This window comes from Mesoplodon densirostris, chromosome 1, assembly GCF_025265405.1.
Source record: "Mesoplodon densirostris isolate mMesDen1 chromosome 1, mMesDen1 primary haplotype, whole genome shotgun sequence".
Classification (NCBI taxonomy): Eukaryota; Metazoa; Chordata; class Mammalia; order Artiodactyla; family Ziphiidae; genus Mesoplodon; species Mesoplodon densirostris.
In genome coordinates this window covers 49,051,948-49,078,685 of record NC_082661.1, presented here as the reverse complement: position 1 = coordinate 49,078,685, position 26,738 = coordinate 49,051,948, and the positions used below count along the sequence as shown (strand labels likewise).

The 26,738-nt window shown below is 46.5% G+C and overlaps 1 protein-coding gene across 1 annotated transcript in view; it reads left to right on the top strand.

Annotated features, from left to right (window-relative positions):
* Positions 1 to 8,321: 8,321 nt before the first annotated feature.
* The window catches only part of WDFY4 (WDFY family member 4), a 260,571-nt gene continuing 242,154 nt past the window's right edge, over positions 8,322 to 26,738 (top strand). The window contains exons 1-7 of the mRNA XM_060078451.1: positions 8,322 to 8,555; positions 17,562 to 17,676; positions 18,453 to 18,565; positions 20,687 to 20,821; positions 22,442 to 22,631; positions 25,207 to 25,396; positions 26,334 to 26,491. Coding sequence (XP_059934434.1) covers positions 8,322 to 8,555; positions 17,562 to 17,676; positions 18,453 to 18,565; positions 20,687 to 20,821; positions 22,442 to 22,631; positions 25,207 to 25,396; positions 26,334 to 26,491 — 1,135 coding nt within the window. The remainder of the gene's footprint in view (positions 8,556 to 17,561; positions 17,677 to 18,452; positions 18,566 to 20,686; positions 20,822 to 22,441; positions 22,632 to 25,206; positions 25,397 to 26,333; positions 26,492 to 26,738) is intronic.

Here is a 26,738-nt window from a genome sequence, read left to right as displayed (position 1 = left end):
GCCTCCACCCTTGACCAACATGGAGACTGAGGCCTGGGAGGGCCTCCAAGTGAGCCCCTATCTGAGTGTGGCTTCTGTTCACAGGAGATTTGATCCTGGCCCCAACCAGTGACATTCCGAGGAAGGAGGCGGGGAGCTTAAGGAGGAGCACGTTGGCTTTGCAGTCAGAGATAGAACGTGCATTGTGGCCACCTGGGGAAGTGACTGACCCTCTCTGAGCCTAGCTTTCAGCACCTGTAAAATACTGCCCTTGTTTGTTTGCGCCCTCATGAGGCGTTGTGTGAAGATAAGGTGAGATGATACAGAAATCAGGATGCAGAGCCATAGTAAAGTAAGCTTTCAGCAAGTGGAGTTATTATACAATTAAACGTATGGGTGTAACCCTTTTGTGCTGGATAGAAACAGGTGAAGGGACTAAACCCTAGCCTCTAGCTTCTCTATTGGTGCTCTTTCCACCTCAGTATGTTTGTTTTTTTTTATGTCAGGTTGATTGACATGTGATTTACAGACAGAATATTCTACCCTTCTTAGTGTGCCCTTTGGACACAGGTACACAGTTGTGTGACCACCACCACGGTCAAGATATAGAACATTTCTACCACCCTTTTGCCCTTTGGAGCCATCCTCCTACCTGAAATCCCTGGCAACCACCAATCTATTTTCTGTCCCTATAATTTTGCCTTTTCCAGAATGTCGTGTAAATGCGGTAAGGCAGTACGTAGCCTTTTGAGATTGGCTCCTGTCACTCGGCATAAGGGCTTCGAGACCCATCCGGGTTGCTGTGGGTCAGTAGTGTGTTCCTTTTTACTGCAGAGAAGCATCCCAGTGTACGGAGATACCTATTTGTTTATTCATTCACCCCTTGACAAATATTTGGGTTGTTTCCAGGTTTTGGCAGCTATGAATAGATCTAACATTCATGTATAGGTTTTTATATGAACATTAAGTTTTTACTTCTCTAGGGTAAATACCCAGGAAGGTAATGGTTGGGTATATGTTTAACTTCCTCAGAAATTGCCAAACTGTCCTCCAAAGTGGCCGTACCACTTGCATTCACAGCAGCGAGAGTGACAGTGTGGTTGCTATGCATCCTTATTCGCACTTATGGATTTTGTTTGTTTTTAAAAGACATTCTAACAGGTGTGTCCTGGTATCTCAGTGTGGCTTTAATCTACATTTCTCTAATGCTAATGTTCTTGTCCGCCTCAGTGCTTCTGATTAACTACAGTAGGCTGTGGAGTGAACAGAGCATCCACATTATTGCAACTTCCACCCACCCCTCCCCCTTTACACTTGCTTTTTTTTTAACTTTTAACTTGTAAGCTCTCTTGTTAATGTGTAATGGTGGGGAAGAAGGAAGCAAGCCGAGCCCCACCTTGCACATGTTTTTGGAAGAAGATCGGTTATTTTTTTTCTGAGAGAACTGACACAGGAGCAAGAGCATTTGGATCTGCTGACATACGGTGAGGAACTGACTTTTGAATGGAAAGGAAAACAGGTCATTTACAGCCATACATGGGAAGTTGCTGTTCTGTTCTGTATCATCTGGTTTAGAGGCTCCCCCGGCTCCTGGGCCTGGGGACCATGCCTGTGATACAGATGGCAAATAGGTATGCCTCTGCACTGGGTGTGTACAATCCAGAAAGGGTGACAGTCCTATACGCAGACAAGAAAAGGGGGGGACTTCAATCTTGAATTTTAGCATAGCAACTCTTTGTCACTAGGTCTGAGCTTCCCCACAGAATGCAGAGTCCCAGGTTTCCTCTGACCTGCCCCGTTGGAGGGTGGCTCCACACAACTTCTTGCTCCGTTTCCTCCAGAATATCTTCCTTGCATCTTAGCCCCAAGGGCTGCTAAATCACATCTCATATCCTGAGACTTTTACCCATTGGCAAATCACCCCACAGGAAGTCAGGGATGAGACAGTCAATCAGATGTGGGTTTAGCGCCCAAACATCAGTAACCCAGCTGATTCTTCAGGCTCCAGATGTTGCCCTCCAGTGCAGCAGCTGTGAGCAGGATGGCCTGGATGTTTTGCTTCTGAGATATTACAAAGCAGAGTTCGGACGATGCTATGGATCTGTGCAGGATAGGTGGGTTGGGAGAGAGGATGGGCAGTGACCCCCAACCCCGGGGGCCCGCATGGCCACTTCCAGCCCCGGTGTCCCAGAGGTCATAGGGAATGCCCCCTCTCAGGTCACTGCAGACTTGTCATCTGGCTCCCAGCGCACAGTGCTCAGACAGGGGAGCACCTGGCCCGCACCCCTCACCACACACAACCCACAGGCTCTCAGTCCATTCAGACACCTCTCCAGCCATTCTGCACTGACTCACTGGCCTGCATCTCTTCTGTGGTCAGTGTGTAAAGCCCAGAGGGTGGAACTGAGATCACCAGGGCCATTTCAATGAGAAGAAACTTAGACTCAGAGAGGGGAAGTAACTTGGTTAAGGCAGTACAGCAGCCAAGCTGGGACTCCAGTCCTGTGACTCCCATTCTGGCCTGCAGCTCCCCTCCGCCTGGGGGCTGAGTGAGTGGGCAGGTACCTGCACAGCTGCCTGTCTCTCGCTGCTGTGTCCAGGCTGCAGAAAGGCAGGGCCTCTAGTCGGCCTGGTTGGGCATGCGGAGGAGCCATGACTAAACTGGGCTACGTGCCACATGCCCTGAACCTGACCCAAACTGGGAAACAGCTTGCAGGCACAGAGCAGGGCCTTGTCTTTCCCTGGAGACCCCTGGAACCCCAAGCAGCCTCCAGACCTCTCATCCTGCCAAGGCCATCTTTCCCTTCACCCCTCCCCAAACTTCTACTTATCCAAAACACTTTTAGTGTGGTACCTGGCCAAGCCCCTCCCTCTTCCCTGGGCCCCAAGCAAGCCCTTTTTTTGAGTTCAGCCTCCGGTGTGCAGTGCTGTCTACAGACCCAGAGTAGACTCTGCTTTGGCTACCGACTCACAATGGGACCTTGGGCAGGTCATTTCTCTGCTCCGAGCCTTAGTACCATCTGCAGACAAAGGCTGATAGATTTGACATTGCTGGATGGAAGGAAGATTAAGTGAAGGGATGCAGGTAAATGCCTGTACAAAGGAGGCTCCAATAAATGCCCTCCCAGAGCACTGACTTTATTCCCTGAGGGGTCCCATTATTAGCCCATTTCACAAATGAGGACACTGAGTCTGGGACAGGTTTTGTCACTTGGTCTAAGCCCATTGGATTCAAACTGGAACAGCCTGGCTCCAGAGTCTGTGCTGGTGCCTGCACCTGTTTACAGAGGTAAGAAGACACTTTTGATAACAAGTGAATTAGAATGATTTCTTCTTGCCATTCTTTATGCAGCCCTGAGAGGCTACTCCCCATGTCCTTCCTTTTACAAACAAAACCGAAGCAGGCCTACAGAAGGACAGGAGAGGGGATGGCCACAGCTTGACATCTGAGTCATACAACTTCTCCACGGGATTCACGGATCCCATTTTGTTAGAAATTCTTGTTTTTCAAAAATCTGTCTTTTCAAGGGAACATGATTCAAGCGTCTCACTTCAGTAAACATGGCTTCTTAACTTCAGAGGAGATCTGAGGGGCTCTGATATTTCCCGAGTGTCCAGCTGTGTTCCCTAGGAACACATTTTCGCGTCTTGTGACCCAACACTCACTTTGTCTTCTCACCTGCTTATCCTAGAAACGTGGTGTGTTAGCAGGCCCTCTGATTCATTTTATTGAATGAATCGGTTAGTAGCACCTGCTGGTATAGCCCCAAAAATGACTTTTATGTAATAGAAACAAGCTTAGCTTGGCTCCAGCCACCATCCTGTGTGTTGGGATGTCTGTGCTGGACTTGGGCTGGCTCTGTTGATGATGGGAATGTCGGTCTGACTGAGACATAATGACTTTCAGAGTCTGGGGAGAATCCAAGTAGAAAAATAACTTGTTTAGAAGAGGAGTCTGGGCTATATACAGCGAGAGATATGGGTGCCATCAGTATAGAGGATCATTCATTCATTTATTCATGTATATGGTAACAGTTTATTGAGCATCTACTCTGTGCCAACCCCTGATAAAGGTGCAGTGGTCTTCTTGCACAGAGCTAACATTTAGTGGATATGTGGCTCTCAGGGGTAATTAATGCCGGGGAATAGCTGAGATCTTCTACAGTAAACTTTTGAAATGAGAACATGTGGCACCGATCTGAAACCAGAAAGCTGTTGTGGGGAGTCTGGAAGGACACTGAGCAGCAGACAGACAGAAACACATCCAACAAAATACGTAGTGAGATACAACAAAGATGCCATTGTTTTTTTTTCTAATTAAAAAAAAATTTTAATTATATAAGTTTCAGGTGTACAATAGAGTGACTCATAATTTTTAAAGGTCATACTCCATTTATAGTTTTTACAAAATATTGGCTATTTTTCCCGTGTTGTACAATATATCCTTGTAGCTTATTTTGTACCTAATAGTTTGTATCTCTTACTCTCCTACCCCTATATTGCCCTTCCCTCCTTCCTGTCCCCACTGGTAACCACTAGTTTGTTCTCTGTATCTGTGAGTCTGCTTCTTTTTTGTTATATTCACTAATTTGTTTTATTTTTTAGATTCTACATATAAGTAATATCATACAGGATTTGTCTTTTTCTGTCTGACTTACTTCACTCAGCACAATTACCTCTAAGTCCATCCATGTTGCTGCAAATGCCAAAATTTCATTCTTTATTTATGGCTGAGTAGTATTCCATTGTGTATATATATATATATCTTCTTTATCCATTCATCTGTTGATGGACACTTAGGTTGCTTCCATATCTTGGCAACTGTAAATGATGCTGCTATGAACATTGGGGTGCATGTATCTTTTCGAATTAGTGGGTTTTTTTTTTTTTTTGATATATACCCAGGAGTGGAATTGCTGGGTCATAGGTAGTTCTATTTTTAGTTTTTTGAGAAACCTCCATACTGTTTTCCACAGTGGCTGCAGCAATTTACATTTCCACCAACAGTCTACGAGGGTTCACTTTTCTCCACATCCAGGCCAACATTTGTTATTTGTGTTCTTTTTGATGATAGCCATTCTGACAGGTGTGAGGTGATATCTCATTTGTGGATTTGATTTGCATTTCCATGATGATTAGCGATGGTGAGCATCTTCTCATGTGCCTGTTAGATGCCATTGCTTTTTACCCATTAAATCAGCAAGAATTAAAAAATGGTAACTAAGGAAGTGTGGACTCTGGTACATGCTTGATAAGAAGACTGTACATTGATGAGGTGTTTTGGGAGAAGCTGTTTGGAAATATGTGTCCAGAGCCTAACATTTTTACCTCTCTTTAGACCAAGCTATTTCCTTTTAGGAATGTATTGCAATCTGGTATTTAATCATGAATATATGGAAAGGTTTAGACATGAGGCCTATCATCACAGTGTTGTTTATAGTAGTGAAGCATTGGAAATGACTTAAATGCCTAAATGTAGGGGATTAGTTAAATAAAGGATCAACATGGTTCTCCAGCCACCACACACCATTAAACATGAAGAAATAGTCACAACATGGGAAATAGTCACAATACTTTTCTGTGACATAAAAAAAAGTTATGAACTAATTTATGAGGAAAAAAATGGATTGAGAGAAGATATTAGCGATTTTTAAAGGCAACAAGGGATCAGTTTCTAGAATGTACTCTCTCAAAGCAAGAGGAAAAAGATAGGCAAGGACAAATAAGCAAAGGTTATGAGCAATCATTTTTCAGAAGAGGAAATCCAAAAGGCTATGAGTCATATAAAGAGATGCTCAGACTCATTAGTAAGTGAGAGAGAAGCAAATTAAAATGAGGGATCAGGACTTCCCTGGTGGTGCAGTGGTTAAGAATCAGCCTGCCAATGCAGGGGACACGGGTTTGAGCCCTGGTCCGGGAAGATCCCACATGCCGTGGAGCAACTAAGCTCGTGCGCCACAACTACTGAGCCTGCACTCTAGAGCCCGCGAGCCACAACTACTGAGCTCATGTGCCACAACTACTGAAGCCCGCGTGCCTAGAGCCCGTGCTCCGCAACAAGAGAAGCCACTGCAATGAGAAGCCCATGCACCACAACGAAGAATAGCCCCTGCTCACTGCAACTAGAGAAAGCCTGCACACAGCAACGAAGACCCAACGCAGCCAAAAAAAAAAAGGAGGGATCACTTTACTTCAATCTGATCAGGAAAGCAGGGTGATGTTAAGCAGGGGTATAGAGAAGATGGTAGAGGAACCTGTGGGGGGAGTGTGGCCTGGTGCCAGCTTTCTGGAGGCATCTTAGTTGATGGTACTTGGTTGAACTGAGAGACATACACCCTTGACTCAGCACTGCCACTCTGGTGTTTATACCCAGAGCCAGTCACATGCAGCCCCATAAGGGGAGTCCCATGGGAATGTCCAGGACAGGATGGAGGGCAGTCTGAGAAGTCTCAGGCAATCTAACCATCTACTACGGAGCAAACAAATCAAATAGGCACGTGATGCCCACTGTGTAACACGGAGCAGCGGTTAGAAGAAATGAGGTTGGCAAATATAGAGCCATGTGCTTGGGTCTGAGGTCACAATGTTGAGTGAGACAGTAAGCTGAGAAAAGATGCAGAAGGTCATTTGGGGAACTTAAAATGATGCCTTCAGAAATCATGTTCTTGTGCCATGTTTTATAAGGACTCGTGCTATCAGGCAGGTGGGCTGGGTGGGGTGGGGAAGGCGGGACTGGGGGATGAAGAGCCAAGGGAAGAATGAATAAACCATCCGTGCTGGAGAAGAACCTGGTCCTGGTCAGGAAAGAGACCATGCTGAGCCTGAGAAATGTGAGGCACCCCGCCACCTGTCCCTGAGGGTCAACCCCAAAACGGAAACAAATAAACCCGCACCAAGTCCCAGACAACCAACCAAAAAAAGCAAAAGTACAGATAAAAAGTTTGCTTCAACAATATTATTAAACAGTATATTCGTAGATAAAAGCCTGAATATCAACAGTCATTTTTCTGGATATAGGCCTTGATATTCTTCCTGATATTTTTTTTTCTTCCCAATTTTCAACGCTGAACATACATGGCTTTTGTATAAGAAAATGACTTCTGCAAATGAAGTCTGAGAGCAGTAAGCATGTGTAATAGACGAAGAGCCAAGGGACTCATGGAGTTTTGTACCTAAAGGGTGAGAATGTTCCAAAGAGGGAGGACTCATCTGGCCACGTGACCCTCAGTTAACTCCCATTCTAGCCTGCAAGGGGTGTGTGTTTGGGCTAAAAATAAAGCATGACACACCGGCCGCAGCTGCTTAGCCCAGAGCAAAACACCAGGAGACCCACCTCCGTGTTCATCTGTCTGTTTGCTGTCCCTTGACTGGTGGCTGTCGGTTGCTGGCAGGATGCTGGGATGGACCCCTGTGTGGTGACATCGTGGCCTGGGAAGGCTTCTTTCAGGGAATCTGGACACTCTGGTCCCTGCTGGGAGTTTCTTGCACTCCTGACAAAAAAACAACAGGCAAACCTTTGCTGTTCTGTGAGTCAGTCCTGACATGGCTACAGAGTATGACAATTGAAAAGTCAAGGACACAAATAAAGGTACCTTCTCAAGGTTACCTATCTGGCAAATCAGCCTTTGGCTAGTTTCATGGTGTACGTCCCTATCCTCACGCCTACTGACCCTGGGTCCCCGGCTTGTACACAGTTACTTTTGCGCGCACTAACAGAGAAGTTCTTCTAAGCTAACTTGGGGGTTTAAAGAGTCATTTTGAGGACAAATTCCTCTAAAAATATTGAGTGTGAAGCAAATGTTGCTGAGAATGAAGAACTTACATCCTTTTCATCTCATGTGGTAGAAGGAAGTTAAAATAGAAGATACAGAATTACATGCCTCTACAAATATTGGTGGGACATTTACACGTCTATTCTATTTACTCAGCCTTTTTAAAGAGGAGCAGTGTCAGGTAATCAAAAAACAGCCTTTGGTGTTAAAGGCTTGCATTTCAACTAGATGTCTCACTACCCTGGTGCCTTTCGGTTCAGTCAATTTCCTTACTTACATAGAAAATATAGGAATACCCATCTCTTTTGTGAGAGAGTCTGTGTAAAGAGCCCAGGATGGTGCCTGGCAAACGTTAGATTGTCAATATGAGTCACATCTAAATTGGAATCTCTTTTTTCAGAAGTGTTCTTTATTTTAGTCAGTTTCAGATTCTTAGAGGAACCATCTGCAACAGGAACTGGACTGAATGAGGATGGTACCTTGTCCCACAATCAGTTTCATCAGAAAGTGTTGTGACAGGACTGTTCATTTTTCTTTCTTGTTCTGAATTCAGATCTGCTCTGCTGAGGCATGGAGGCAAAAGAGGTCTCAGAGGCTGAAGACAGAGCTGAGGATCCAGGTTCTGAAAATAAAGGCCAGCCTGATGTTGCTCAGCCTGATTTCCCACCAGGAGGGCAGACCCCTGGCCCCACTGCCCTCTGGGAGATGCTAGAAAGGAGGTTTCTGGAATACCAGCAGTTGGCCCCCAGGAGCCCAGCTGAACATCAGAAGAGCCTGTTGAATCTTCTCCCACTATTCCTAAAGGTTGGTGTTCTCATTTTTGAAACTTTAGAAAGATGATACAGCGCTCTGGGGACACTTCTGGGATGACTGGAAGCTGGTGTCAGTAGTTTTAATATCATCACAAGTGGTCTCTGACTGGTTGCTTAGAGGAGAGTGTTGTGCTATTTAATAAAGGTAGCAAGCAAGACTCATCTCCAGGGTGAGGATGGGCTTGGAGAGGATGGACAGTTGGCTCTTGAGTACCATTGTCTCTTTAGTTTAAAAAAATGATATTGTTTAACAATGATATTTTCAATCCCAGCTTGGGAGCCAGAGGAGAAACCTGCACCTTCGGGAGCTAGAAAGGCATCTGTGTCCTGACATGTGAGTGGCAGGGTGGCTGGTAACCTCAAACACCAGTAATGCCAACACCAGGGCCTGGGAGAGCCGGAACATAAATTGTGCCACTAATGCAAACTGAGGTGTAATCCATGGGAGCAGCAAAGCAGTGCTCCCTCCCCTGGTTGCAGACACACAGAGAAGTCCAGCCTGTCCACTGGGCTGGCACTCTGACTAGTGGCAGCTGGTGACAGTTTGGGTACAAGGGATTTCCTTTATTGTCTTGGAATAAAGCTCCTGCCAGTGAGGTCTGCCTTATAGCTGAAAATATTGAAGTCTAATTGTGGAGCTGGAAATGCATCTTTTTATGAGGACTTAGTTTTTGCTTGACTATTGATTTTGAGTTGTTATTAAAAAACCATGTACCTACATTCAAAGTACAGAGAATATGAGATACTTTTCACATTTGAAAGTAAACTAGAACAGATGGAGGCTTTGCAGGTTTTTATTGGGAAACCCCTTTGTTAATATGTTTCATCTCACTTATTAACCAGGAATACTTAAGGATTTCCAAAGATGACTCAGAATTTTCTTGGGATCATATTTATAGGATGCATGGAATACTTAAGCATGCCTTTCTGTAAAAAATTGCCAAGTAACGTATTGTCCGTGAATTCATTGTTTTTCTCCATATTTCAGATTCGGATACTCCATCCATCCCATTTCACAGATTGGATAACTAGGGCATGGGGAACATACTGGAAAAGAGGAACTAGATAAGGAGAGAGGGCCAGGTTTCTCCTTCCCAGCCATCCCTGCTCTAATGACCCCAGCTTCTGGGAGGTAGCTTTGTCTCACCCAGTTCTCAGATCAAATCTGCCTTATAAAAGGAAAAATGTGAGCATTGCCCCCCCCCTCCCCAAATCACTGGGAAGGCATATGGGGTCCAGCCATTGCACTGTATCTTTTCCACCCCTCTGGGCAGCCCCAGCTCTGATGAAAGGACTCTGCATCTGAGAGCCAGGGCTTGATACTTCCTTGCCTCTCTCCAGATTGTTGATTTGAGAATTCATTCGTTTGTTGTACAAATATTTATTGAGCTCCTATACTCTGTCCTAGGGCCTGGTGCTATGAAAGTAAGGAAGACAGATAGAGGTTTTACCTGCATCTGTCCAGAGCAGAGGATAACTGACTAGCACCCAGAATGTGTTCTGTTTGGCTTGTAGGGGTTAAAAATGAATTAGTGCCATTTTTTCAAAGTGGAAACTTTTCAGGTGAGACTTAGACTTCAGATTTCTCTTGAAAATGTTTGTAGCTGTAATACCGATAATTGGATGGAGATGGTTAGGGGCACCTCTTTTAAACAGAAGATGGTCTTGGTCTCTCAGTTTACCCTAGTCCCCCACTCCCTAATATCTTTCACCCAACCTATATCACTCATTTATGTTATCTGACCCTGTAGGCATTGACCTCATGGATAGCAAGCTGTTCCTATTATAACCGAACCTTGGTATTGGTCCATGTTTCCCAAACCCTTTCCTGGTAACAGGAGGAACAATAGCCCTATTGCTGAATACAAGGGCTTTAGAGTCAAACAGTAGGGCTCCAGTCCCAACTCCATTGCTTATTGCATCCTTGAGCAAGCTACTAAATATTACTGAGCCTCAGTTTCCTCATCTGTAAAGTGGAATCAATACCAATTTGCTGGGAGAAGGTGAGGGTGAGATCAGATGAGGATTGTAAAGTCCACAGCACATGGAAAGCAGACATGATCCCCATCACCTTTCCACCAACCTCCTGGAAACTGACTGCACATGTGCAGTTTGAGATCCTGTCACCACGATTCCCCAAACTGCTGACAAAATCTGCTATGTTCTAGATCCCTGGAGCCCACCTCTGATGAACCCTGTAGAGGCAGATTATTACAGGCTGTTTATCATTTTCTTAAAATCTATATCTTTTATTAAGTCCTATATGTTTACAAACCTGTTGTTCTTATTAAGTTCTGACTAATAAACCCTGCCAGAACCACAGCCCTCAGGCTTCTTAATTAAGAGCTGGTGGCAGAAAGGAACATGGGGAAGGTGGGAGGTTTTTGGGGGGTTGTAGTGCAGATAAAATCTGAGCTGTAGATGAAGACTGAGGACAGCCATTGGAATACAAGTCCCTGTGTTAGAAGTCAAGCTTGTAACCACTCTGTTCTGAATTTTATACCCATAAAACAGAACTCCTCAAGGTTGTCTGCAGAGAACCCCTTAGAAATATCAGGACTTAAAAAAAAAGTCATGCCGTCTCCCATGGCATGTGGCCGATTAACGTCTGATTCCTCCAAACACACAGCAGGGGATGAACTTCTCCCTTATCCTGTCATCGTTTATACATAAATCTGCATCAACTATGAGGCAAACACAAAAGAGGGGCTTGGTTGGTTCTATAGTAACTTCTAGCCCCACTGCCTCCCAAGTTGAAGAAACACTGCAGTTGTTAAGGAGTAAACCCACTCAACATTTTGGTGACTGTCTTGGTGATAAGAAGTCTCAGGGCACTGGAATCCCAGCAGGGAGCTGCCCTGAGGGGATGACTCAGAAATGAAGTTCTCACTGGCATCTGCAGGCTCTCCTCCTCTACCAAGCTCCATCATTCCCTTTCCTAGGTCAAAGCCAGGGCAAGTGGTTACTTTCACTGATGATAGGTAGTAATATTCACCAAGCTCTAACTAACTAAGCCAGGCATTTTGTTCCATGCTTACAAGCCCTTATAATAACCCTGTGAAGTAGGTGCTATTTTTATCCCAGGTTTTTTTGTTTTTTTTGTTTTTTTTGTTTTTATCCCAGCTTTATAAATGAGGAAAGGGAGGTTTAGAGATGTCGCATAACTTGGCCAAGGTCAGCCAGCTGTTAGTGGGGAGCGGAACTTAACCTGGGCAGTCCACCCAGGCTCGTGTTGTTAACCATTGCGTTCCCTCGGGCAGTGCTGATGTTCATAGAACGGAGCACATCTGGTTTCTTTCCCTATCTCATGACTCACTGGGCAATGGCTTTGCCTGGCTCATACCTATGTCCCCTTTCATACAAAGAGAATGCCACCCCCTGCACATGGGCTGTTTGGATAGCTGACTCCAGGATGTTGCAGACAAGGCCAATGACTTCAGAGTAACCACTCTGAAGTAACCAGAGTGCAGAGCAGTGCTTGCAGGAAGGATTCAATTGACTGCTACTCTTTCTCTGCCAAGAGCCTTGGGCTTTGGTCTTTCTAGAACCCTTCCTATCATAAGATCTTACACCAAGAGAAGAAGGCATTCTGCTAGCAAGCATGGGTAGGTCCTGTTGGCCTTCAGTTGAGTTTGCTTTGGGGGAAAGGGGACCACTTGGGTCCTCTCGTTGCATAGAGATATTGGGTAATAATAGATGGAGAAAACTAGAGCTACAGATGTAGTTGTTGAAGATTGTTCTTAGAATATGTACTTTGAGAGAAAGCAGGCAGCAAGACAGGAAATCCTTAGAAATTAGTGTAAAATTCCTCACTGTCTGGGACAGACAACCTGGGGGGTGGGGCTACATGGGAAAAAAAGGGAATCTGTGGATGTGGTAGATTAGAGATACTGCGGATGGGTTCACACTGCTCCCTTCAAGAGGTGACATCTATGTCCCCTCCCCTTGAATCTGGATGGGTTTGTGATGACTAATGGAATAGGGCAAAAATGACATGTCTGGGCTCAGGCCTCAAGAGACTTGTAGCCTCTCTCTGTCAGTTGAAATACTCATGCTTAGAACCCTGTTTCCATGTTGTGAGGAAGCCCAAGCAGCCCCGAGTAAAAGCCTATGTGGAGAGAAACCAAACCCACTGACCTTGCAGCTGCACTTGCTGCTGAAAGTCAGCACAACTTGCCAGCATGTGAGTGTGCCATGTTGCAAATGGATCTCTTAGCCCTTGTTCGCTGCCCCAGCTGAGTGAAGCAGAGAAAAGCTGTTCCTGCTGAGCCCTGCCCAAATTGCAGATCCATGAGAAAAATAAATGATTGCTGTTATTTTAAGCCACTCAATTTGGGTCCAGTTTGTTATTCAGCAATAGATATTCAGAACAGTAGGTAACATGGACAGGAATCCATTTATTTCCTAGTGTGGAGGGATTGCAATTAACACTAAATCAGTTGTACTTGGAGATGAGTGTATTTGTGTGTGTGTGTGTACATGTGCATGTACACAGGTGTGTATAGCTACTCTTAGGCTAACTGCCTGGCCAGTGGTACAGAGTTTATACCATTGGGTGTGGTCAATTATTCTCATACAAACCCAGCATGGACCCAGCTGACTATGGAAGAGAGAGAAGTAACATTAAATGTAATAATAAGGATGACCAACAGTTATTTCCAAGTGTGGTATCCAGAGGGGATGGTGAGGGTAAATACCCCTCCTTGGCCATCCCTGACTCTAACCCACTTCAGAGTGGGGCCTGCAGTATGGTTTATTTCCTCCTCAGGGGAACAATATTTGTGTTATGTTAGTAAAGTTTTGATGCATCACTTTTTTTTTTCTGTTTACAAAGGAGAGAATCAATTGTGTCACATTATCAGCGGAAACTCATGTAAAGTCTCTGAAATGTTTTGAGTTCAGTTAAAGGCCAAACCACCAAACTCTGAGGCAATGAAGAAATAGTAATACTGCAGTCACACTTGAAAACTAACCAGATCCTCTGTCATTCAAAGCTGGGGTTTTCTCCCATCTCCCCTAGAGCTTCTGTCTTCCTTATGCTCTGGAGACCAGAGCATCATTTTCTTTCTCTTTCTTCCATGTGAGGGGACAGCCACGAGGCATGATGGTGCAGTTTAGAGAATATAAGTAAATAAAAGTTTTTAAAAATATTGAGCAATATTCTCCCAGCATGAGAATCCCAGATTGGGAAAAAAATTAGGTCCTTTCAAAAGCTGCCTTAACTCTTTGGGGTCTCCACGGTACCATTCAGTAAATGATTGCCTCTGTGCATCAAACAGCACCCCAGTGGCCTGAAAGAGTTAATGGGGTCTCCAGAAGTAGCCATCTTGGTCCCAGGAAGGAGTGTGAGCCTTGGGAGAATCTGGCTGAGCGTACAATTACTGTTCAACTCACAGTGGCCCGATTTGCTTTATTGCAGAATGCCTACTGGAGTCCCACTGCTCAAAGATGATCTCGGTGCCTCTGAGTCAACTGCCTGCAACTTGGTCTTTGAGGGGTTTGCCACTGCAGGGAGGAGGCACAGGAATTTGTTAGGAAGATATCATAGCAGATATGATATCAGTCCTGTGGAGGGAAATAATGTTACCACTGAAATTCCCAGCCAGAAGGACTGACTTTATCTCTCCAGAGACTAGCCTTTCCAGGTGATAGCTGGTTTCCAGGTGGTAGCCATACATTTCTTAGACATGCACATACTACTTGGGTATGTGTGAGATAACTCAGCTCTTTACTCTGCTGCTTAACTGGTTCTCTAGGATTACCCTATGGCTCAGCCTCTGTTTCTGTAAAGTGGGAATAATAATAATCCCAATCCCTATGCAGATTAGTAAAAACAATGCATGTCAGTGCTTGGCCCAGCATTTGGCACAAAACCAGCACTCCGCAACATGTTCGGCCATCGTTCTGCACACTGTGGGTCTCATAATCATGTGTTTGCTTATCATATATTTGGTGAAGGTCTACTATGTATAATAGTGTTGAACATTCACCTAGTATTTTTGTAGTTCTAGCTAAGTTCTGATGTACTGCTTTTTTTTTTTTTTTTTTTTCTGTATGTGGGCCTCTCACTGTTGTGGCCTCTCCCGTTGTGGGGCACAGGCTCTGGACGCGCAGGCTCAGCAGCCATGGCTCACGGGCCCAGCTGCTCCACGGCATGTGGGATCCTCCCAGACCGGGGCACGAACTCGTGTCCCCTGCATTGGCAGGCGGACTCTCAACCACTGTGCCACCAGGGAAGCCCTGATGTACTGCTTTTTTATTTACAAAGGAAAGGTGCGACTATGTTCATTTATAGGGCAGAAAATTTTTAAGTGTTTCAGATACAAAGTTTTGTTCAAATCAAAATGCCCAAGTACTCACCACCCATATAAAAGAAATGAAGCATTTCAGATAAACTAAAGCCACCTGTGCATGAATTCTAGAACTCATTCCCCTTCCACCCTCCTCCAATGGTAACTCCCAACCTGCTGAATTACCATGCCCTGTGGGAAGTGATATATAGAGAGACAGCAAGTTAAAGAAGTTTATTACAGTATCATTCTAAAATACCTGTGAGACTATATGTAAATTATACAGTAATATGGGTGTATTTTTATAACCATAAGTAATATTATTGTGTAATTTATGTATAGTCTCACAGGTTTTTGTAGACTCACACTGTAATATACTGTTACAATTTGCTTTTTCTACAACATTCTATTTTGGGGATTTATCCATATTGATACAGCTTTATTTCTTTTTCTTTTTCAGTTCTATAAGATATCCTTATATAGATATGTCACAAATTATTCATTCATTATCCTACTGATGAACATTGTTTTTCCCAATCAAAAATAACGCTGCATGAATATTTCTTGTTCACGTCTCCTTGTGCATGCGTGCCAGCATTTCTCTAGGGACTATACCAAAGATTGGAATTGGTGGGTTTTTGGATGTGTGCCCCTTTAACTTTATTGGATTACGTTAAATGCTTCTTCAACGAGGTCTTCTAAGTGACACTCCATCATAGAGTATGGGGGTTTCATGGTTCCTCACCTTTATCCACATTTGATATTGTCAGATTTTTCACTTTTACTAACCAGAAAAGTATAAAATATCTCCTTGCAGTTATAGTTTGCATTTTCCTGATTATTAGTAATTTGCCATTTATCTTTCAATAAGTTACTTGTTTCATTTGCCCATTTTTTAAAAATCAGATTTTTTTCTTATTAATTTATAGGAGTCTAAATACCAGTCCTTTGTCAGTTATATGCATTGCAGATATTTTCTCCCAATCTGTGGTTTGCCTCCTCATTTTGTATATGGTGTCTTTTCATATAGAGAAGAGTTTTAAAGGTTTTTACTTTTAAATAAATGTAGTAGCTATTGCAAGGAAACATATAGAAAATGATTTCCCTTTGGAAATTTTATGTGTTTCTCACCCCTTCTAGAAGGAGGATCTCAGCTTAAAAAAACTTGGTCAGGCCTTTGGGCAGGAACATAATTTAATATGGCTGCTGAGTGGGAGCAGTAGACAGGAGTCCAGCAAAATTACATTTCATAGAGGCCACTAATTGGCACAGCAGCTTACCTTCCTGGTGGGAACCTGGGATCAGGAATTGCCAGGAACTCAAGTCTGGGGCCGAGGACAGTCACTCCACTCTGTACTCAGCCTGTGACAAGAAGGGAGAACAAAGGGAAAAGGCTTGCATGAAAAGCAGATCTAGGGATAGGATTACTACAGAAACTGGGAGGAAATTTTGAAAAGAGTCTGGCATCCCAAGCAGAACTGTAAAAGACTTCTATTAAACAGTATCCTAAACAATAAGGGGAAAAAGTCTGAGGAAAAAGATGAGCAGATGGGATAGAGATTAAAGGGACAGATAAGAAAGGATTTTAAGGAAATTAAAAAGAAATAGGAGATTAAAAACAATGACAATGACTTGGACTGGGAAAGGATTTCCTAAGCTTGGAACTAAATCCAGAAAGCAAAGGAATGGACTGAGAAATTTCATTTCATAGGAGTTTCAGATTTCTGTACAGCAAAACCAAATGATATGAAATTTAAAGATAAAATGACAAATTTGAAAAAATCGAGATAGTACTATAGACCAATGGTTAATGATTTTTATATATAAAGAGATTTTTAAAATAAATAAGAAAATAGTGAAAACTCCAATAGGATAATAAGCTAAGAGTAAAAATGGACAATTCAAGAGGCATGAAAAGCATTCATCCACTCTAGTTATCCAAAGATTGCAATTGAAATGAGATATTTTTCCTTCTACAAGTTTTCTCATTTAAGATGAAAAAGCACCACAGTGCTTAATGTTGGCATGGGTGGAGAGAAATCAGCCCTCTTCCATGGAGCCCTTGGAGGCTAATCTGGCAAATTGTTTCTGGAGAGTGAGTTAGAAGTTAGTAATAGGTACCAAATGACTAAAAAAAGAAAAAAAACCCCACTCTTTTCATTGAAAATCCCACTTTTTTAATCCTACAATTCCCCTTTTTAGAATTTATCTGAAGGAAATACTTGCATGACTAAAACTAAGATATCTGCATGAGGTTTGACAAGTGTGTAAGAGGAGAATCGGTGAGACACAGCAATTGATGGTGAGGAAGGGGAGGGACGTGGGATGTAGAGAATCACTCTTGGAATTTCCCACTAGGGCAGGTGGGTGCCTGGTAGGGCCATTCACTGAGGCAAGATGCAGCAGGTCTGAGGGGAAGGCAGTGGATTCAGTTATGCGTGTTTGATGTTTTGGGAGCACGAGTTCAGGGGAGACATCCAGGGGCTAGTTGGAGGTGATTGGAGCTCAGCAGGAAGTTGAAGAATTCATAGGCACTAGTGTAGGGAGACAGTGGAAGCTAGAGGGTAGGTGATTCGGTGGCCCTCGGATGCACCTGGGAAAGCGAGTTGAGCCATTGGTTTGGACTGGCAGGGAGGGAAGGAGGTGATTCTGATGCCTTACTTTGTAGCTTTGACATCTCTGAGTGAATCCTGCATGTTGCACTTCAGGCCTGGGAACACTCCGTGGGGATCATCTGCTTTCCCAGTCTCCAAAGGCTGGCTGAAGATGTTTCCAACCAACTTGCCCAAGAAATACAGAAGGCACTGGTGGGAAAGCCTGCAGGTAAGAGAAGAGAGGTCCTGGAGAACTTCACAGTAAGCGAAACAGCTCTGTAGACCCCTCCCAGGCCTCCGGCTAAGCCCCTCTCTGCTTTCTAGAGGAGTTAGAGTAGTGACTTCGAAAGCGCATGGAAGGCCAGGTTCTGCCAGGGAATACCCTGGAGAACAAAGGAAAAGGCTAAAAGAGGGAAGAGAAGAGGGACGTGGGAAAGTCTGCTGCTCCTGGGAGGGACACAAACACACACACATACATACACACACAGACACACAGAAACCAAAGCCAAGCATGTTTCCTGCTGCAGGTCTCCTGACTTGCATCCTTCCACTCAGGGAGCTGGACCCCAGAGGCTGGGCTATGAGACTGAGGGCAGGAGGGAATTCCAGGGGGAAAGAATAGCTTGAGCATGGTGTAGATTGCAGGAATCCCTGTGACAAAAGGGGCTGTGTGATACAGGAAGTGGGGAAAAGACACTGGATTGTGGCAAGTCCAATTGCCGAGGAGCTTGTTATTATTATTTAGCAATAGGGAGCCATTGACGGTTGTTGAACAGGGAGGGTGGTATGATAAAGGCTATCCTCCAAGGTGATTCATGTGGCAGAGTGTGAAATGTTTGGTACAGATGCAGGTGTCATTGTTGCGAGGGCAAGAGGCAGAAGTTCCCTAAAGACGCTAAGGCACATCTCATGGAGAGAGGGGCCCACGTGGAGGGAAGCTGGGTGACCAGGCCACCACACTGCCCTGCTGGTGACCCTTTCTCCCCTCCCCCACACTCTTGCCAGAGCAAGCGCGGGTAGCAGCTGGGCAGTTGCTGCGGTGGAAGGGAGATGCGGATGCAGAGCAGGATGGCTACCTGCTCCTGAAGTCAGTGTACGTGCTCACGGGGACAGATTCGGTAAGTTCCAGGCCCCAGTGGCCCAGCCTGGGTGCTTCTCACCTGTGTACAGAGGGACGTCCCAGCTCAGGGCAGTGGCATGTCTCAAGGGTGTCTTTATTTTCATGAAACGAATTTATCGTTTTTCCTTCCCTACCTCCCCTCGGATATAGAACGTGGACTTCAGAGTCTGAAATTCATATTCACATCCTGCCTTTTCAGTTGACAAGCTGTGTGTAACCTTGAGCAAATAATCTGACCTCTTTGCATCTCTGTTGTGTTGTTAATTCTAAAATTGGGGATAATAATGCCTCCATTCTAGGGTTAGTGTGAGGATCAACAATGACGGATGTGTATGGACTGTATTTCCTGTGTGTCAGGGTGAGGCTGGGCGTATCCCATGCATTGTACTAATTAACCCTCCCCAAACCCTACGAGTCAGATTACAGTGATTCTGCACTGGTGACAAGAAATCAGGTTGGCCCATGATATGCAGCTGTGGTCTGTCTGAATCTGTGCTCTGAGCCACTGCTCTTTACTACCTCCTGCTAAATTCAGACTAAAGGAGCAAGGCCTGTAGGCACCTGCCCCGGGCCTCCCCAGAGACGAAAGCGACCGCTCCTCCTTCCCTTCCCACCCAGGCCCCATCCTGGCTGCAGTCACGGCCTCCCACCATGAAGCAGGGACCTTGAGTGGTTTGCCGATGACTGGTGTCCTCTCAGGCAGAAGCAGTCCCTGGGAGCTGTGGCCAGCAGCAGCAGTGGCCGAGGCCCTGTGCAGGGCAGGCCCAGAGGCTCCTCCATCTAGCGAGGCTGCCCACTGTGAGCTTCCTGATGCCCAGACTAGGAACAGCAGGGAACCAGGCTGGGGTGGTGGCTGCCCTCTGTCTAATGGTGAACAGAGGCATCAGACAGGCATTTGGAGACAGTGCCAGGAGGTGAGAGAGGAGCACAGCAAACAGTTGTTCACTGGCGGGAGGACCATCTGACTTTTCTTCCATGTAAACTGCCTGGACCACCATCAGGGACAGGGGCCTGCAGCACAGGGTGGGGGCTTTTCAGCCCCTGGAGAAGGACTGTTTTCAGTCTGAGTAGTAAAAAGTAACCTAAAGCCTTTTTTTTTGCTGCGAGGAGTCTGCCCCCAAAGCAGTGAGAGAGTAAGCAGTTGGCTTTCTGGGGAGGCGGTGCAGTTTGGAGGACAGGGAGAGCCACCCTGAGTGCAGTCCTGAAGGGCCACATGTCCAATATGGGGGCAGACACTACCTGCAGTGGAAGCTTTTAGGGACTAGTGGCCTGCATTGCACTCGCGCTGCTGGCCCAGGCTGTACATTCTTCTTTTCTCTTTTCTAATTTACCCACCATGTCTGTGAGATTAGTCAGTCGGGTGGGAAATTGCATGGACAATATAACTTTTAACAACCACACATGTGCTCTCTCACGGTCATGTATGTGTGGACACACGCATGTAGGGGCTACAGTCACAGTAATCCTGGTGCAGCTGCAGGCACAGCCTGTGAAGAAAGGCCCTGGGAAGCTTCACGCTCAGGCTGGTCCCTCTCTGCCAACTCCCTGTCTCCTCTCTGTCTGGCAGCCCTGGGGCTGTTCAGCTGCGGTGTGGCTCTCTGGATTATTGGTCTTCACCTATAGGGCTCTTTTGGTCATGATGAGGTCTTAAATCTGGACGAAGGGATGGAAAGGGTCCTGAGCACATCCTTAATTCAGTTGCTTGTATTTGTTCTCAACCACCTCTTCCCTACTGAGTTTCCAGTTCCCTCATCAGGAGGAAACCTACCAAAATCAGAGGTGTGATTGCCAGGAAAGCCCTTGATTTCTGCTGTGCACCAGTCCCACCCTCCTGCCCTCCCTCCTTTCCTTCCTTCCTATCATCTATCTATAGTGTAAAAGATATAATGTTTATCGAGCACATAATACACACTTTATATAAACTTAATCTTCACAGCCATCCCAGTGGGCCCTATGATTGCCTCCATTCTTAACTGAGAATGCGTCTCCCAGAGAGAGGAGGTGACTTACCCACGTTCGTGGCTAAAACAGCCGCACTGGCTGACCTCTCTGGTCTGGGTCTAGAGCCGTGCTCTGCCTGGCTCTGCGGCCCTGGGTCACGTCTGCTCTTCCCTTGCAGGAGACGCTGGGCAGAGTTGCTGAATCTGGGCTCCCAGCCCTGCTCCTCCAGTGTCTTTACCTCTTCTTTGTCTTTCCTCTGGAAAAGGATGAGCTTTTTGAGAGTGATGTTCAAGTTCAGAGGATGTTTGTGCAGGTGAGTGGGAGGAGGGCTGGACTCCCCTGGCTGAGACCGAGCTCTGCTTCTCCAACCTCCTTTCATCTCTCTCCCCCTAGTTCTGAAGCTCCTCTATTCTCCTGGAGGGCCCAGCTCACCCCTTTCCCCCAGGTTCTGCAAATGCCGGGGAATCCCACGCATTTGGAAGATGGAGTTTCTCTCCATCTCACTGTATCCTTGTATGGCCCTTGTTCTCTCCCAAGATGGTGTGCTTCTCCTCCCCAACTCGGTCACACCAGCTCCTTGTCCTCCAGTCTGTGTTCTAAGGTCCCGCCGACCCTCCCAGACATCTGGAACCTCCTGTCTCTGGCCCCTGCACCTCTGAGAACAGACATGCTAAGCCCTACTTGCATAACTGTAGCCAACATTTTCTAAGTACTTGCTATGTATGTACCCCTCCTTATGCCATAACCTCACATCTGTCACCTCCCCGAGCCCTCTCTTCCACCACAGGATGTGTGTGGTTTTGTGGTCTAAGGTACGGTGAGTAAACATGAGTCCAGGGTCACAGAGGTGGTGGGTCGGGGCTGGGATCGGAACCCTGGGGATCTGGCTCCTGAGTCTGCTCACAGAAAGGCATTTAACCACTCTGTGCGGTCACCTCCGTCTCTCCTCTCAGAGGCCATCTCAGGCCACTAAGCATCACATGTTATGTCCTCATGTCATTACCCATCTTTCCTATCCTCTCTTGACCAGCAGCGACTTTTAACGTAACTTCTCACCTCTCTCCCCTGCCCCCTTACTGACAAGTTTTGCTTTCTCAGCTTTTGGGATGCTCCATTCTCCAGAAAACTCCTCCTGCCTCTCTGGTGGGGGGACTGTGTATCTTGCTCAGCTTTGTGCCTTGGCCAGGGTCTCGCACAGAGCACATACTTCGGACCACTTGGGAATTGCCAATGCAGCTGTCCATTGAACATGCACGTCCATATCCCCATCCATTTTAGACCAATTCTCAAGCCAGAATCATCTTTACCAGAGGGTATCTCATGAGTTCTGGCAGATTCCACTTATGGTGGGTTGCCCATAAGCTACATTTATTAGAAATTTAGGTGTCATTTGCCCACACATAAATCATATTTCAAGTGGTGACCAGGACACAGTACTGGGTACTTAAGTCTTTACAGTGTGGTTTCTATGTGCTCTGCAGGGAATTAGTGCAGCCCTGTCTTCCTGGTCCTCTCCATGTATGGACAGAATGTGAGCCACAGTGATACCACATCAGAGTTCCTCAGGGTTTCCTTATTTCATTCCACAAAACATAGAGAACTCCTCTTGGGTTCGTCACTATGCCAGACCCACGGTCTCTCACAGAGATGACAGAGAGAGAGAAGTTAAATGGGGAGAGCAATCGCGTGAATAAATGATCAGTGTCCAATTTTTTAAGTGCTCTGATGGAAAAGTGAGAGATGTGCTGGGAAATGAGGACAAGAGTATAAATGGAGGCCCTTCTGAGGAAATGGCATTGAATCTCCCTGGTCTGGGGCAGAGGGTGACCACATATGACCCCATCCTTCCTGCTGAGACATGGAAAATTAGGGAACAAATTCATCACAGGAAGGAAGCTTCCTAACCAGAGTCTCTTTGGCTTTTTTCTTCCAGATGTTGCTCAACATTTGTGGTGAGGCTCAGGGTCTGGAGGGACTTCTCTCTGGAAACGAGCTCCAGTCTCTCGTGATCGCCACGACGTGTCTTCGGGAGCACACCTGCTCCTTTTGGAAGGAGCCCACCTTCTGTGTGCTGAAGGCAATCTCCAAGGCCCAAAACCTTAGCATCATCCAGTACCTGCAGGGTATGACCCTGGGAGACCAGGGCTGGGCTGTGGGCACACTTTCTAGAATAAGACCTTGGGATGCCCTTGCAGCATCCGTATAGATTCCAGGGACCAAAATAGAGATGAACAAACAGGATTTTCACCGATGCCCAACTATGCCTAGTAGGTGACCCTACATTGCTTGGGTCCATTCATGAAAGTGTCTTTATTGTTCATTTTGATGCTCTACTGGAGGAGAGAGGGAAAGGGGAACTCATTTACTACGCACATGCTGTTGAACAGACACTGTGCTGGGCTCATTTGTATGTTACCTCATTTGCTTCTTTGAGATACATATTGATAATTAATGCCATTTTCCAGCAGAGGAAACAGATTGAGTGATAGAAGAATTTGCCAAGGCTCCCCAGCTAGTGAAGAAGAGAATCAAATATTAAACCTGGAGATGCCTGATTCCAATGCCTTAGGTTCTGCTCTGGGCAGCATGTGTAAGGGTTAAGGACTTAGATTCTGGAACCAGATGGCCTGGGGTGGGGGCTCCAGCTCCGTCCTCCTAGCTGAGTGACCTTGGGCACTTAACTGCTTGGGTGCTTCAGTTTTTTTTTTTTTTTTTTTTTCCGCTACGCGGGCCTCTCACTGTTGTGGCCTCTCCCATTGCGGAGCACAGGCTCCAGACGCGCAGGCTCAGCGGCCATGGCTCACGGGCCCAGCCACTCCGTGGCATGTGGGATCTTCCCAGACCGGGGCATGAACCCGTGTCCCCTGCATCGGCAGGCGGACTCTCGACCACTGCGCCACCAGGGAAGACCTGCTTCAGTTTTTTCATCTGTAAAATGGAGATAATAATCCCGTTGATCTCAATGGATTGTTGTGATGCTTCGATGAGTTGGCACATTTGAAGTACTTAGATAGCGCCTGACACCCAGTGGCTGCCCCATAGGTGTTGGCATCACAGCATCATTACTTGGGTGGGATCAAAGGCAATACCCTGAGGGAATCAATTCCTTTAGCAGTCCCAGGGGCCTCCCTTAGCATCATCTGTCTCCCGAGGACCCAGGTAATGCTGGGAAGCATGGACACTACTGTGGCTTGCGGAATCCTGGGAAAATGTATTAGCCTTTTCTCAGGTGCTGGCCCACCATGGGGCAGGAAGGGAAGCTCTGCAAGGCTAACTCCTAGGGGAAGGTTTTGATGAAAGTCTTCAGCTGACCTCTTCACCCACCATGCACCATTTTTCAGCTCCACCAGCTGAAATGCCTCTTAGAAGCACAACCGTCTATCCCTTGAGTTAACTCTAAGGTGTGGGGTCTTTTTGGGAGAGGTGGGGGGTCTGAGCCTGCCAATGTGACCTGCTTGTCCACAAACACTTGCCCTGTGACCTGACTTCTTTCTGGGGCCTCCTATAATAGACGGTGTCAGCTGGTGAGAGCTGGGAAAGTACAAGCCCACCCACTTACTGTAATTGAGCCCTGGGATGAAACTTCATCCCCAGTTTCAAGATTGAAATTTCCCAGTGAAGCCATGGCCCAGTGGTAATGATGTAGGGCTGAGCTGGGCCTGAGGTGCTCAGCAGCCCAGGCACCCCTCACAGACTAGAGTCAGAGACCCCTGAGAAATGGCTGCCTGCCTTGGTGGCGGGGGTCTCTCACTGTGGTCATTATTCTCAGCTGGAAAAGAAAAATGCCACCGCAGTGAGGAGCTGGCCACAAAAGCACTGTGCCATAGGGGAATGAGTAGTTTCCATGGGCGTATAGGCTGAGGAGAAGGTCAGGAAGTAAGGACTAGCCTGGTGTTTACCTGCCAAGACCACAACTCTCAGTGCTGCCCTGCCTGGCATGCAGTTTGGAACTTGTCCTTGTCCTCGCAGGTGAGGGACTGAGAATGCCTTATCTCAAATTCTGGTAGACACTTTTCCTGATCCACTGGTGTGACTTTCCTGGCACTCAGAAGAGGCTTCCCCCAATGAAAGAGCCCTAAAAACAGTGATCCACCCAAATGCAAACCCAGTGACATCTCTCTGCTGACTCCATTCTTTCCCTGGCTTCTCACAGCTCTGGGGTAACCAGTGTGTTCCACAGCAGGCCACATACCAGTGGGGCCTGTCTTCCTCCCCCTCCCTTGTGGACCACACTTCCCGGCTCCAAGCCCCTGGAATCTTTAGTAGCTGATACACACCATCTTTTTGCCCTTCATCTTCCCACATGTTCATATATCCTTCCCTACACTTTTCATCAAGCTAATTTCTGCTCAGCATTGCTTCCTTAAGGTCTTCTGTGACACTCAGGTCTTGTGTCTTGCATCTTGTTATTAATGGGCCTGGACTGTCCTGTGTGCTGGGAATTAAGAACAGAGGGCTTAGAGGCTCCCTTCCACCTCCTGTTTCACCTGCTCTCCATCTGGGCCCTCGAGTGTGGCTCTCAGGATGACACTTCTCATGGAGGAGGCTTCTTCTTGATCCAAGAGCCAGCAGAAAAGTGTTTGGAATGAATTGTCATTCACATCTTGATATACAGTGTAAAGGCAGGTGGGGAGGGAATGACCACTGAAGAAAAGCTATTGCCTTTGAATTCAGCAGGGCTGTGTTTCCTTCCTGCAGCCATGGATTGCATCAAGATCTCCCTCCAGAACCTCTCCAGGCTTGCAGACACTCTCCCTGCTCCCGAGGTGAGCGAGGCAGTGAGCCTCGTCTTGGGCTTTGTGAAGGATTCCTACCCCATCTCCTCTGCTCTGTTCCTGGAGTTTGAGAATGGGGAGGGCTACCCTCTGCTACTCAAAGTGTTACTTCGGTAAGTGGATGTGCTTGGTGGGGAAGAAACAGTGGAAGCCAAGGTCCTCACAATCATTTGCAGTGCTTTGGAGAAAGACAGATATTGGGGCTTCTCAGAATGTCTTCTGAAATACAAATCTCCATAGAGCATGGCCAGAGAGACTTCTTTGCAAAAGTAAATCAACGTGCAGCCGGGTTTGGAGCTACTTCTTTAGGAAACCAATGGGTGATCGCAATAATAGTTTTACCAAGTCCATTTGGTGGCATGTACCGCCTGCATGCCTGCTGGCCTAACAGCCACCTGTCAGAATCCACATCCTGTGTTGGAGGGCTTTCTGGGATGGCTGTGACCAGCTCTGCCTATATGCTTGGGGGTTGGAAGTGCCCAAAGATCAACAACTCCAGGACCAGCCCTCTACCAATGACTGGTAAAAGCTGATGGGTCCATACCCAGCAAATTGGCCCCTTGGGTGGGATAGCTCTACCCTGCCTTCCAGAGTCCCTGGGAGGATTAGAAACAAAAACAATACTCACTCTTGAAATAAGCATGAGGAAGTCTAATAAAGTCCAATTATTTCCCATGATGTCTGTATTGTTGCCATTCTGAAATATCAAATCTCTCATTCTGGGGGTGCTTCTGCCCTGCTGGTGCCCTAAGCTCATGACTTTTGGGGGGTCTGGCCACGGAAAGCAGCCTTCTGGTGAGCAGATGCTGTGGCTCCTCACAGGTTTCTCTTTATTCTAATTGCACGTCCTTAGATCAAGGGCTGAGGCTTGCAAACAGAGTGACTTTTATCCACTCCCTGTGTCTTTTGGTGCTGAACTGGTGGAGACCTTTTGGGTCTTGCCCAGCACTGCGATTTCCATTGCCTCTGTATCCCTGCGAGGAGCACCATGAGCAAACCGGACTGCTCTGTCCAAGACGTCCAGGGAGCTGGCCTCGTCTGTTCCCACAGGTATGACGGGCTGACCCAGAGTGAAGTGGACCCCCACCTAGAGGAGCTCCTTGGGCTGGTGGTGTGGCTGACAACCTGTGGGACATCAGAGCTGAAGGTGTTCGACAGCATCACTTACCCGCAGCTGGAAGGCTTCAAGTTCCATCACGAGGCTTCTGGTGGGTCATTGGGTGTCTCTGGGTGCCTGACAGCACTTGGCACTGTGCCCTGACAAGGCAATGCAGGTCATTCCCCGATTCCCTGTGCAGAAACAAACATGTGGCACCTGTCAGTGATACAGTAGGGGCTGATTCTGTCATGCCTTTGGGGAGACTTAAAATCTCTCCTTTATAGATTTTTCCAGATGATCTGGGTGGGACTGAGATGAAATGTTTGCTTTAAAAAGGCAAAGACTCTCTCAGATAA